General features: G+C 32.4%; 1 protein-coding gene and 1 long non-coding RNA gene across 3 annotated transcripts in view; one reads left to right on the top strand and one right to left on the bottom strand.

The window, feature by feature from the left end:
* LOC135849462 (chorion peroxidase-like) overlaps positions 1-14,475 on the top strand; it is a 31,803-nt gene that overhangs the window by 14,285 nt on the left and 3,043 nt on the right. For both annotated transcript variants that reach the window (XM_065369913.1, XM_065369912.1), the window contains 9 exons: positions 10,880-11,053; positions 11,145-11,223; positions 11,321-11,466; positions 11,566-11,693; positions 11,788-11,901; positions 12,236-12,368; positions 12,454-12,581; positions 12,664-12,773; positions 12,872-12,964. In XM_065369913.1, coding sequence (XP_065225985.1) covers positions 10,880-11,053; positions 11,145-11,223; positions 11,321-11,466; positions 11,566-11,693; positions 11,788-11,901; positions 12,236-12,368; positions 12,454-12,581; positions 12,664-12,773; positions 12,872-12,964 — 1,105 coding nt within the window. The remainder of the gene's footprint in view (positions 1-10,879; positions 11,054-11,144; positions 11,224-11,320; positions 11,467-11,565; positions 11,694-11,787; positions 11,902-12,235; positions 12,369-12,453; positions 12,582-12,663; positions 12,774-12,871; positions 12,965-14,475) is intronic.
* On the bottom strand, positions 4,033-5,390 carry LOC135849466 (uncharacterized). Its single transcript, XR_010559545.1, has 2 exons — positions 5,284-5,390; positions 4,033-5,203 (listed from the first exon to the last, which is right to left on the bottom strand). It is a non-coding gene; the product is annotated as an uncharacterized LOC135849466 (long non-coding RNA).

Genomic DNA, 14,475 nt, shown 5'->3' with positions numbered 1-14,475 from the left:
TTACGCGTAATTAAAATACGCGCCGATTTATGGGCAGAAAAGGCATTGGCGTGAAGTGTTAAATCTCCTGCCCACGTTTTTATGTCGCGTAAGAGCAGATTTTCACCCAACTGGGGGACGTTTTGGCAAATTATTAGCAACTTTGGCAAAAATTACGACGATTTGACTATTGTATCAAAAAACTGCTTCCATGAGAATTTCGACGAAAAAACATTACAATTTTTCGTCAACTCGCCAAAAATTCACAATCTCTGATAATTTTGATGAAAAACTGGATGTTTTTGACGATTTTAGCAAAAACAGAACTTTTTGGCAAAAATTGGCCTCTTTTGTTGATAATCTTACAAGAAATGGACACTTTGAAAATTTTGACAAAAATTGACATTTTGTAATAATTGTGCCAATTATGGGTACTTTTTGACTATTTTGCCAAAAATTGACGTTTTTTGACAACTTTCCCCAAAATTAACATTTTTTGGCAAATTTCCCGAAAATTGACACTTTTTGACTTGAACGAATTTGGCAAAAAAAAAACAGAATCTTATAAGCCAATTTGGCAAAAAATACTAGGACTTTTGTTTGGCAATTTGTGGAACATCAAGAGGACTTTTTAAACGCGAAAATCAATTTTTTTGAGATATTGGATATGGGGGTGGGGGTGGGGAGAGTACCAAAAATTAGATATACTTTTTTAGGCATGCAAGGCTAAAGTTGGTACTTTTTGGACGTAATTGGCAAATTCTTAGCAATTTTGGCAAAAATTACGACCATTTGACTATTGTATCAAAAAACTACTTCCATGAGAATGTTGATGAAAAAACGTTACAATTTTTCGTCAACTCGCCAAAAATTCACACTCTCTGGTAATCTTGATGAAAAACTGGATGTTTTTGACGATTTTAGCGAAACAGGTTTTTTGAGCAATCTTAGCAAACACAGAACTGTTTGGCAATTTTGGCAAAAATTGGCCTCTTTTGTTCATAATCTTACAAGAAATGTACACTTTGAAAATTTTGACAAAAATTGACATTTTTTAATAATTGTGCCTATTATAGGTACTTTTTGACTATTTTGCAAAAAATTTATGTTTTTGACAATTTTTCCCAAAATTAACATTTTTTGGCAAATTTCCCGAAAATTGACACTTTAGGACTTGAACGAATTTGGCAAAAAAAAAAACAGAATCTTATAAGCCAATTTGGCAAAAACCCAGGACTTTTGTTTTGGCAATTAGTGGAACAATAAGAGGACCTTTTTAAACGCAAAAATAATTTTTTGAGATATTGGATATGGGGGGAGGGGAGTACCAAAAATTATACAGTTGCAACTATCGAAAATTAGCGTCCTCCCAAAAATTAAGTGACCTATAAACTGATTTTTATACCTACGATTTTTTTCAAGATTTTTCCGATTTTGAACGAATTGATTTGCTGTTTTGATTTTATGAAAAAGTTTTGAATTTTTTGTGTTGGTACGAGATATTTTTCCATTTCGAAATTGATTTTTGTTCCATTTGTTTGAAGATTAATTCAATTTTGGTGAGTTTTTGCAGTCTTTCTGAACCGGTTCAAAACTTTTAAATATTTTTGGGAGATTTTTTTCATCGTAGGTAGATTTTTTCAATTTTTTCCTAAAGATCTTCATTTTTTGAAAGAATTTTTTTCATTATTTTGAGATCATGCTCGTACCTATTATTATGATGAGATTTTCAAAAAACAAAATGCCCAAGTATTTTGAAACGAAAAGTTGAAAAATCTTACTTAAGACTTGGACGTTTTTAAATTTTTTAAAAAGATCATTTGAAGTTCAGTAGATTTTTCCGTGATTGTTTTGAATGAGCTTCTGAACATTTTTGGAAATTTTGAAATTTTTTTGGTCAATTTTTCAATTACAAGTGGATTTTGTATTTTTGTATTTTTGTATTTTTTTTTTTTTTTTTTTGAGAGAGGATTTTCTGCTATTTTGGAATTATTTTCTTATTTTCCCTGGATTTTTCAAGCAATGAAGTATTTTTATCGTATGCATTTCAGCAGAGGAAAGCAATATTTTCAACTGGCATGGAAATTTTTTCATTTTAAATGAATTTTTATGTAATTGTGGAGCGTATAGGAGTGATGAGGATGCAGGAATTTCCTCTCGAGATCTTGAGGTTTGGGGCATCAGGCTCATGTGGTGTTTATGATCCCAGTTATCTAAAGCCAGAAATGAAGTGATTTTTGTCTTCTCTTCAACAGCTTTCAATTATGTAGTTGTACAGATATTCTCATGATAAATCATAAATCATAACAAATTACTTGATATAATTTGTACTTTCTGGCGACTTGTCTGTTGTTTAATTTTCTGATGAGCCATAATCATAAATTCTTTTCATTCTATGTTTTTTTTTGTGTGTAAAATTTCCGTAAGTAGTTGGGAATACGTATGGTAACCAATTTCTTTTTTCTCATTTGAGCAAATAAAGTAAAATTTTTCAGGAAAAGCGTTTAAAATTTTCTGATTTTTTTTTCAAAACATAATTTTATACCTATAGTTTTTAAATTATTTTTTCTGCATTTTTGTGCATTTTTTTTCACTTTTCTTCCTTTTTTAATTAAAATTTTGAAAGTAAATCGTTTCAAGTCGTGTAATTTTGCGTAAGAATTGTTTTTTGTACAGTTTTCAACTTTTTCGATTCTCGAAGAGTTCCTAAGAAAATTTGGCGAAACATTTTGGTCAAATGGTCCTTTTTTATATGCGTCCTCATTTCTTTTCAATTCTCACGTTTTTTAAGAAGCGAGAGAAACTGCATTTTATGGTATGAATATCATTTTTTAATTTTCAAAATCTGATTTTTCCAGGCTTTTTTTTTGAAAAATAGTATAGGTACATTTTTCATTTCAACATGTCTATTTTTCAAGATTTTTTGGGGGAATAGAGGAGGAGTGGAATATTTGAAATAAAACCTTGATTTGCTCGACACTTTCGTAAATGCAGGCGAACCTCCTCCCCCCCCCCATCAATCGATCTGTCTCTTCAGCTGATTCAAACTTCAAAGTAAGCAGTGGGCCTCTTTTGAAATATTTTCCCGAGCCCTAAAAACATTGTCTAGGTATTCGTCCCTGGTTCAATTTTTTGGAAATCATTTTCAAGTTTTATGAGGTTTTTTGTGATCAACTCGAGTATATGTTTCGGACAGTTTTGGTTTGAAAAATATAAATTTCCGAAATGCTTTCGAAGGTTTCAGAACAATTTAAAACCACCTGCAGTCAACTTAGCATGTCGAAAATTCATTTTCAAGTAAATTTTAGCCTTTCTACGTAATTTGGTAAAATTTTGTGGAAATCACACTTTTCAAGAGTCTGCTGAAAGCTCGAAAACTGCTCAAAACGCTTGGAAATCGTTTCAGATAAATCGGAGGGCAGAAATATGGTACTTGAGTCGATTTTGTTAGGTACCTAATTAAGTAATTAAAAACAGGATCTTCAGTGAATTTCAGCTCTCCATATTTATTTCATCAAATTCTTGGGTTTCAATCACTGAATTTAGCTTCAAAAAGTCTGCAGAATTTGGGAAATGTTTTGTCAGTGTTTTTTGGTCCCTTTGTAAAATTTATTCAAAATTGAAACTAGTGACGATCATCATTTTGACACCACCTAGATTCAAAATTTTACAATTTTTTTATGCATATGCTACGTATGTTGTAAAAACCGTTGCAATTTTGATAACAATTTCAGATAATACAGAGATAATCATTGAAATATGACAACAATTTTTCGTATAAAGAATGATGGTTAATTGGTCAATAGGTTTATTACATTTTCATTCGTTCGTTTTTCATTAGGAAATAATCAGTTTAAATTTTTATTCATAAAATTGACTCGAATTTTTCTCATCTGAATCGTCTAATTTGTTGAAAGAGATAAGATGTTTTGTAGCTCATAAGATACGGTCAACTTGCATCGAATTTCTACGTATCTGTATCAAATTACTGATTAAACTAGAAGTTTCAATAGTCACTGGAAGAATCAGATTGAAATTGGAGAAAACGACGACTTAAAATTACGAAAATTTATTTTTACAATTAATACATTTTTAGTAATTGACAAAATTATTTCAGTTTATAATTATGTACATAAAAATACTTAGTCTACATCACACTGAAAAAAAAGTTATAATGAAGTTAAATTGTAACTTTTCTCTCAGTCTATAGGTATCTTCTTAACAGATGAACATTCTTCAAGTTTGCTCACTTCTATAAATATTCGCAAAAAGTTTACGGTGAAATGTCCTGCTGAAAAAAAAGGATAACCTACTTCTGCCTCCTTTTCAGTTTCCCTAATTCTTTTGAGAAGTGCCTATAGTTGATGTTTAAGTGTGCTCTCACATTCAGCTACACACGTCATTGCAAACAGTGCACAATACGTATTGTCAGATTTTTAGATCTTGTCTGGATTTTGAATCCGCTACAGTTGTCATACGAGTATAATGTACATAAATTAATGCAGTTTATTTTTGGTTGTTCAACATATTCCATTGCTTTTAGGGGTCTCTTATTTACAATCATAAGTGACATATATTTTAAGAATCCTTTTTTCTAGGATCTTGCATTTTTGCTATAGATCTTTAAATCTGTCTGTTACTTCACATTTTCATAAATCAAGTATTTAAGATGGAAAGAAAGTCATTTCATATTCAGGATTTTTAAAGATTTTTTTTGTGCTGTTAGTCTTTCTACAGTTTCGTTTTCGCAAGCGCCCTTTTTTTAGGGGGGTTAAATGTGTTATGGAGATTTCTCGTTGATCAGTGCCTGCCTACAATCCGAACGATCTAATATTTCTGCCATGAGTTCCTCTGAATGAAAACTACAACGCTCTAGATAAGTTTTTGTTGTCTGAATTCCCGAACATGTAATTGGATTTCAATGTTGTTTTAACGGCGAATTGATTATTACGAGACTTCGCACTTCCGCATAATATGCAACAGCGACTAAGTACTTTATGTATACCTCTCTGCACGTGTAGTTGGTTAAAATTAATTATTTGAGCTTACGTTTGAGCCTTTAGTTCAATGCTTCAGGGTCAACATTCTCTTTAACTGCCTCAAGTTCCAAAATTGTGCAAAATTGGCAATGGGGCGTTGCGTTTGTTTGGTATAGGTGGTTATGTGTAATTACACAATGTTGGTGTGGATTGCGCTTTACTATAGTTGTAAATTTTCTATGGTCCTAAAATAAATGTAAAACAACGATAAAATGTGATAGGAATTTGGCACCATTTTACGGTGACAGTGATTCATAATACTTACATATCGATTTTTTTTCTGTTGGGGGATGACATACAGTGATGCACCTACATTGAATACAAGAAAGTCACGGTACGTTCTCTCATCTTGAGCTCTTGGTGAACTAATGTTCAAAATAAGACCATGTACTCTTTATCAAGCAATTACTACTCTACTTTAATTGAAAATTTCGTAATTTTTTTCTGATGATAATTTTTTTAATTAAATTCTCACAGAAGTCGTATTTGGTCGTTGGTATTCAATATTCAGGCTATCTAATCTCAACTTATTCCTTATCTATATCTTCGTTTTCAAAGTTTGAATCAGAATGCAGATTGAAAATTCTAATTTTTGAAAAATGAAGCACACGATGGATTAACAAAGTTTCATTGTAACCGCTGACGACGTCGACTGTCTTTTCTTACCACTTCGTAATTATGAGAATAATACATAGAGGTACCTAGCAACCTACTACCTACTCTCCTGGCGTAGATATCATTGGCGAGTTACTCGTATATGAACTTTTCAACTTAAATGGGTCCTTTTTTAGTGTGCGTAGGACACTATTGGTTTCGCTTTGAGAAATTGAAATTTCAATTACAATGAATGTTCTCTTAAGCTATCCAACAGTTTTTCGTACCTATTGGACACCATTTGAGAATCATTAAGGCGGAGGGAATAGATTAATTTTCATTCAATTCGGATGGGTAATTGCTGAGTAATTGCAATTTTAGTTCATTATTTTAATGCATTAAATCCTAAAAAAGGGAAAAGGGGACTTGTAGAACACCTGCCGCTCATTGTACCCTGCTATACCCCCAGTCTATTCCATCACCAGCTGTGTTTCATTGTACCCTGTTACACCCCCGGTCTGTTAGCTGTAAATTCCAAGTGGGAGTGGTTTGGTGGGGCGTTTACCAAACAAATATATTATTTTAATGCCCTAACCCTCGTAGTGATTTGGTGGCTGCGTGGATAGGGCATGTAGGTAGGAATAGGAAATTTAGGGACCCATGGTTCGAATCCCCGTGAGGTAAGTAGGTAGGTGACAGATTTTTCGTAGGAAAATTGGATAGGTAAATGCTTTGGAGTTACCTATGGAGTACATGATAATGGGGCAAAAATAATGCTGAAATTGAGATGATATCATTTGCTAACTAAAAATTCATTTCATTAATTTTTTGTCTACCTATAGCCATAAGTATAGTAAGAATTACCTTGACATGAATAATTTTTAACTTTTTACTTATAATTTAAAAATTACTTCAAAATGAGTAATTAAACTAATTTTTGTACAATTGAAACATGTAATTTTTATTATCATGATTTAGTAAAAATTATTAAAACAAAATGATTTTTACTATTGGTACCTATAGCAAAATTTATTAAAATGATAATTTTTACTATGCGATTACAGTAAAAATTATTGAATGGGATCTGGTACTTAATTGTGCTAAATACCAGTATTTAGTTAAGTTAAATTTTTTTGTAAAAATTACCCATATTTTTTTTTCGTGTAATTTAGAGGCATTCCAATTCTTAACATATTTTATAAGATTTAATTCTTAATTTAGAATAAAAAGCAAGTTCTGAAGATTGGTTTGAAAATTTATAAATTTGAAGACAATGGAAATTCTAAAAAAAATAATATGAAAATTTGTATTTAGAGACGCTGAGAATTCCAAAAATTGATTAAAAGTTCTGTAAGTTGCAGATAATGTGAACTTGAAAATTATATGAAATAAGTATTGTAATATTTATGAAGAAGATGAGAATTCTGAAAAATTGGATGCAATGTGAATTCCAAAAATTGAGTAAACATTTTACAATTTGTGGACAATATGAACTTGAAAATTGAATTTGAAATTTTTTAGTTTAAAGACAATAAGAATTCTGAAAAATTATTCAAAATTTGACTATTTAGAGGCAATGTGAATTCTAAAAATTGATTGCAAATTTCCTAACTCAGCAGCAATGCAAAATTCTGAAAATTTATTGAAAACTTTATGAAATTGTAGCGATGGGGAATTCGGGAAATTGATTTGAAATTTTGTAAATTTTAAAACAATGCAAACTATGAAAAACAACTAGAAATTTCTTAATTTAGAAGCAATACAAGCTTATAAATTATTCTGAAATACCTATTGTAATTTGGAAAATATGAAAACACTGAAAAACAAATATTATTTTGAAGCAGTGAGAGTTTCAAAAATTCTCATCACTGTGACATGGTTGATTCACTTATGCACTATACCTAGATGTAATAACGGTTATAGCTGTAGAAAAGGCAGCTATCTACGCACACTTTGCAGCTAAGCAATGCTTAGCTGTCTAGTTTGGTTTCATAATTAGTTTGCAGACTTTTCTTGAAACAATTTTCTTCTTCTTTCGCTGGCATAGTTATAAGTGGGCCATTTTGCGATGAATCATCCCAATTTTCGAGCCTTGGGTTCTTCCGATTTTGTTCAACATGAGAGTAATTTCAAAAATATTCGCAGGAAATTTCGAGTTCAGAGTTGAGTTTTTTTTTGAAAGCTCGATTTTTAAAAAATTACCGAATTTTGAAGCTGGGATTTGAAAATTTATTTTATAAGTAACCAAGTTGCTCGGTTTCTAAAGTTATCTACTTTTTTCCAAAGATTTGAAAAAATTCAAATTTTTCCAAATCTTGGTCCCACTTTTTGGAGGAAAAAAGAAGGAATGTTGATATCAACGAGTGAATACTGAATAATTTAGTGCGAAAGCAATTATTTTGTTATTCTTTTTCTTCAAAGTCCAACTTTTTGCCAAAAATATCAAAAAGTTTCGGCTTTGTCAAAATCTTCTGCAAAAAAGTATTGTTCCCTACCAAAAATTGCTGAAAATTTTCGCTTATTTGTAATATATTTAATGCCTTACTTTTCTCCTAAAACTGACCAAAATCTAAAAAGCCAAGCATTTTTGCCAACATTTTCCAAAAGTTTTGCTTCTTGCCAAAAATTGGCCAAAATTATCGCTTTTTACAAAACTACTGAAAAAAATCTCGCTTTTTTACCCAAGAATGCCAGAAATTGCTCAAAAGGCTCACTTTTTCACTAAAAATTGCTATAAATATAAAATTGTCCTTTTTGCCAAAAACTACATAGCCTACTTGAAATACTTAATTGGTTTTTTTGCACACCATTCAAAAAAAAACATTTTTTTCAAGAATTGCTGCTTTAAAGTTTTGCTTTCTTATCAAAAATTGCCAACAGTTCTCATTTTTGTGAGAAAAATTGCCAAAACTCTTCTTCCTTTTTTAGGCTACTAAAAAGTTGCGAAGTAGTCTCCCTTTTCTTACAAAAATTTGGAAAAAGTATCATTTTTTTGCCAGTGGGTACTTAATTGCCAAAAAGTCTTGTTTTTTTCCCTAAAATCGTTGAAATTCTAATTGAAATATTTATTGTTTTGTAATATTTTTTTTGTATATTTTTAATTGAAATGTTTTGGCTTTTTTGATGACTTTTTGTTACGTTTTGACTACTGTTCTGAACTTTTTTGGCATTTTTCATTTTTTTTTTGGAAAAAATTGAGTACGAGCCCTGGAAATAATTCAGGAATTGTGCTTACTTTTTTTTTAAACAAACGAGCTTTTCATGATGGAATTCGCAAAGCCATCGGTGAGGAGCGGTGGGGGAAGGGGAGGGGTAAAGAGCTTGAAAATTGTGGTCAAAATATTTTTAAAAAGTCGAATATCGTGTGACGTGTTGTTTTATACGTTTAGACATAAATTTTGAAAAATCAATCTTGAGCTTGGACTGATTTTATCTCGTTTTGGGGAAAACTGGAATATTCAAAATGTCACTGGAGGTTCCAAAATGACTCGAGACCACCTCCAGTTAACTCAGCATAATAGGCAGTTAGAAATTGAAGTTTAGAGAAGTGCTGAAGTGCATTTTTTGTTTTTTGTTGAATTTTTGAACAATCAAAAGGCCACAAATATGAAATAAAAATCAAAATTTTATTGAATTAACCCAGAAAGTTGAAATTTGGGATAAACTTACCCTATTTTTGACCCGCCAAATCGATTGGAAACGGTTTCAACTCGTTTTGAGCAGTTCTGAAACCTCCAGCAAAGTATCTACTAATTTTTCTGATGTGACCCCCCCCTCTTCCCCCACCGTCCTTCAATGGTCCCTCGAATGTTCTGAAAATTGAAAAATCGTATGGCACATTTATGATTTACTTATGAGGTTTTTGGGAGACTTGAAATTCAATTTCTTGATTCAGCTTTTCCAACACTGCACCCATTGGTTGTCCTAAATTTCCTGAAAATTGAAGAAATCATCTGATACAAGGTTAGATTATCAGAAATTTAAATTATCTGACAGCTTTTGAAAAAAATTCCACAGCAATATGTTGCTTCATTGTGTTGCTCGTTATCGATTTCATAATCTTGGGATTCAATATTTGAGGAAGACGAAGCTCGGAGGGCCCCACAAAGTTTTCAATTTGTCAAAAAATGAGATATTTTGAGTGTGGTTTTTACCGATGCACAGTAGTCTGAAAGGCCCCCATTTGCAAAAATTTGACCAACATATCAGAATTTTGGGAGCCAGTAGAGGGCGTTGGAGGACTTGAATTGAAAAAATGAGTCGATATTCGCGTTCAGCGCCCTCTAATACGTCAACCAATGATTGATATTAATTTTTTCACATTTTGACCAAAATTTTGGGGCTCCGTACCCTTCCCCCACCCCTTCTTGATTTTACGAATTATACCAGAACATTTGAATCTGTTTTTTTTTCGGTGTTTTTTTTTTTTATGTTAGAATGTTTTGCTCGCATTTTGTCACTTTTTTGGTTACCAAAGTTACTTTTTTGGGCAAAAATTGAATACGAGCCATGTTCTAATAAAATCAAGTGGCACCTGCAAGTTCACTCTCCTCTCTTCAAGATCACAAAAAAAATTTTAAAAATCCAAAATTGAAATTTCTATATTTTGTATTCTAGTTTTTGAATTTTTGTTCATCCTTGTAATGTTTTTCTTTTCTTTCCAATTTTGGACTCTGACTGAAAATTTCTGGCAAAAAAGCGATACTCTTGGACAATTTTTGGAAAAAAGTGAGAATTTTTGTAATTTTTTGCAAAAAAAAAAAAAAACAATTTTTGTTTCAAATTTTTAAATATTATTATAGCTCTATTGGCGAGGTTCCGACAGTTCGAAGTTTCAAGAAAAAGCCTGAATTTGAGCATTTTAAACATTTGGGGAATATTTTTGAAAAGAATTTCAATGTTTAAAACTTATTCACAGACAGATTTTCTTCAAGTTGCAGCAATTCCAAACAATTATAGGTAGACTCTAAATTTGTGCATTTATGACGAGGAATTTTAACTGCTGAAAAAAACGTATCTCATATGTTCCAATCCAAAAGGTCTTTTGGGGGCTAATGGTGGCTATTTTCAATTTTTCCTATTGTGAGAAGCCTATCCAATTTTTTTTTTTTTTTCATGAAAACGTAAAAGCTAAACCCAGAATTAAACTGATTTGACATGGAACGACCCTTGTCCCTTGTGTCTGTATCAATCGCATCGAATTTATAATGCTTCGTTTTCATCTGTTTCTGTACATTAATTGGTTGCTAATGTGTCTGATTCTGTAGATCCAATAAATAGAAACGAGGTTCGAAGCTGTTGTGATACGCCACCGTCTCAACAAAATCCGTACTGTTTCGAAATCGAGATCCCTAGGGACGATTATTTCTATCGTAAATTCAACATTCGATGCCAAGATTTTGTCCGAAGTTTCCCCGGAGTACGACCGGATTGCAAATTAGGTAAAGAAGATGCTCATGGGCTTAAAAATATCTGCAATTGACTCGCTACCCTAGGTACCTTTTCTAACCTGGTTGTTGTGTGATGAAACAGGTCCGAGGAATCCATTCAACACGTTGACTGCAGCCATCGATGGCAATACAGTTTACGGTGTGAACGCAGTTTTGGCTAGGTAAGGTTGACAGGAGATGCTTTTACCTCAATAAAGAGCTTTCACCTATCTATTTTTCGAATAATAATCACCCTGACGATTGATTTATGTCCATAAGGCAGCTTCGAACCCTACAAGGAGGTTTACTAAAGATGAATCCGGCATTCACCGAGCTGAATCTGAAAGACTTGCTGCCACCTAAGGTCGATATCCCAGATGAGGGATGTGTGCGCACCAATTTCACGCAGTTCTGCTTCTTGGCTGGTAAATGAGGCATGCGATTAGATCGCAGACGCGACTAATAGATTATTTATTACGATGATGGTGATGACGATGACTGACTCTCTGTGTATCGTTTTGCAGGCGAGATTCGTGTCAACGAGCAATTAATTCTATCCTGTATTCATACGTTGATGGCCCGCGAACATAATCGTATCGCTAGAGAGCTATCTGCCATAAATCCTCATTGGGAGGATGAAATTGTATATGAAGTAAGAGATATACATCATACAGTGTGAAATAGGTAATTAGAGCGTTTTGATTGTGTAAGCAGAGTGTAATTGGTTCGATTTGATGATGTTGTAGGAGACTAGGAGGATCGTTATTGCGGAGATTCAACATATCACTTTTAACGAATTATTGCCCATAGTGTTGGGTAAACATACGATGGAGAAATATGGACTTTTATTGAATCCGAAGGTTTGTTGATGGAGATGGCGTTTCGCTGAGTTCAGAGTTAGAATCAGCTGGTTTTCGTTTGTCTGCGATGAAGACTGATGAGTCATTCTATGTCTAGTCGATCAAATTTTGATTATTTATTTGTTGTGTTTTGAAAACATTTTTTGGCTAGAGAACTAATTTTATCGATCTCTAAATTGCTGGTTTGGAAATTTTTGAAAGATTACAGAACCACAAACATAATTTCGAATGATACGACTCGATTAAATCTCAAACCTCTCGATTTAGCTGACATAGAATGACCCAAAATGTCGAATTCTCTTCCGAATTTTACCTCTTTGTTTTGCTTTGAAAGGGATACTGGGACGGATACGATCCGGAAACTAATATCGGAATCTTGGACGCATTCGCAGCAGCTGCATTTCGTTTTGGACATTCTTTACTTCCGACTAGCGTCGAAAGATGGAGCAAAGTGCATAAATTTATTGGTAAGGCGTTTTTATTGGCCACACTGTTGAGGTTTAAGGTTACCTATCTCGACTATCGACTCATTTTCATCTCATTTGCCATCAGCATCCAGACGTTTATCGAATCTTATTCGCCAGCCTTTTGATCTATATCGAGCCGGTGTCATCGACGAATATATTTTGGGTCTGACGAATCAAGCTGCTCAAGCTATGGATGATTCGGTGACTCAGGAGGTATATACTTAATGTTAAAAATGTTGACTGGTTTTAACGAGTTCGAAGTTGAAATCAATCGGTTTGTTGTATGTACTTGTAGGTTACAAACAACCTGTTCAAAAGAGCAGGAAATCGATTTGGTTTGGATTTGATTGCGTTCAATATTCAAAGAGGCAGAGAATTCGGATTACCTGGATATATGTTTTACAGGTGAATATTTATGTAATTCCAATAGTTCTGAACTATTTGGGGGGGAGGGAGGATTTTATAGATATCGTTAACCGAAAAATTATGCTTTCTTGTTATAGAGAACGTTGTGGATTGCGAACTTCCTTCACTTTTGATGAAATGATTGGCACGATGCCGAATTTAACCATTCAGAGATACAGCACCATTTACGAGTGAGTAAAAAAAAGGGGTATTATTTTTGTGGGTGTGAATTTGTGATGTGATTTATAGAAAAATGCGAATGTGGAGAGTGAATTGTGTGATCTTGCTGTAGAATCAATTATGAAATCCGAGAGTACTTCTCAAATCCGATCCATCTTCTTCCTTTTGTTGACTGCTGCTCATCCTCGTATTTTCTCAGCATTTTAAGCCCTCCTCTCTCAAATTGAAAAAATGCCTAGCATGAGATCTTTTTGATGGACTCAGATGGCAGAACTGATGCGTAGAATAAAAAGTTACATTTCAGTTTTGAGTTTTGAGAGTAAGGTTGAATTTCGCTTAGGGTTTGATTTTCACAAAAAATCAATCAATTTCGACAATTTTCAGTTGAATTCAAGTGTAGGCTCAAAAATTTGTAGAGAAATCAGTGTACACGATCACATTTCGTTTCATGTTTTCGTTTTCGTTAAAAATAGATCGGTTTTTGGGTTTGTAGTATTTTTTTGAATTTCATTTTTCAAGACCAAAATAATCCTACGTTATGAACTTGGTTAATTACACATGGATGTTTTCCTTTCCCTTTCCCCTCAAAATTATTATTTCGGATGAACCAAAAATAATTTGTCAAAATTGACAAATTATCTCATTTCTTACTAAAAATTTTTGCTTTTTTGCAACAAATTCTAAAAAGTCTCAATTTTTTTCTTCCAAAAATATCACTTTTTCGACAAAGATTACGAAAAAGTATTATTTTTTGCCAAAAATAGTGTCAAAAATACTCGCTTTTTCAAAAATTGACAAAAATTATAGCTTCTTAACAATTCACAAGTTTTGCTTTTTCAGCCAAAATTTCCAAATATTTTCGTTTTTTTACCAAAAAAAAGTCTTGCTTTTCGAAAAAAATTGTGAAAATGAAGATAATTTTCCAAAAGTTGCTGCTCTTTGCTAAAATTGTCGAATTTTTGCTTTTTGACAAAAGTTCAAATTTTCACTTTTTAGCAATATTGCTAAGATTTTCAATTTTTTTTTCAAAAATTATCCAAAAGTCATTTTTTTGCCATAAATTCCCAAAAAATATCACTTTTTTTATCAATGATTCCTAAAAAGTAATGTTTTTCCTGAAATTATTAAAGTCTTGCTGTTTGCCAAAAATTGTTTTGTCGCAGAAAATTTTAAAAATTCTTACATTTTTCCAAAAATTGTCCAAGAGTCTCCTTTTGTGCCAGAAATTTTCAAAAAACCCTTCGTTTGGTTAAAATTGTCCGAGTTTCTCGTTTTGGCAAAATTTGGCTTTTTGGCCCGAAATTGCAAAAATTCTCATTTTGTTGCCGAAAATTGCCCAAAGGTCTTGCTTTTTTACAAAAATGTTTTAAAGCAGTTCAACTTTTCAAAATGAGAATTAAGAACATTTCGGTCCGTTTTTTTTTTCGTTGATTTTTTTTAACATTAAAAATAAATGTTTAGCTCGCGTTTTATCATTTTTTTTTTGGTTACTGAAGTTACTTTTTTTGGGCCAAGTGGTACT

Source organism: Planococcus citri, chromosome 5 (assembly GCF_950023065.1).
Source record: "Planococcus citri chromosome 5, ihPlaCitr1.1, whole genome shotgun sequence".
NCBI lineage: Eukaryota > Metazoa > Arthropoda > Insecta > Hemiptera > Pseudococcidae > Planococcus > Planococcus citri.
Note: the sequence above shows the minus strand (reverse complement) of the source record. Positions and strands in the feature narration are given on the sequence as shown.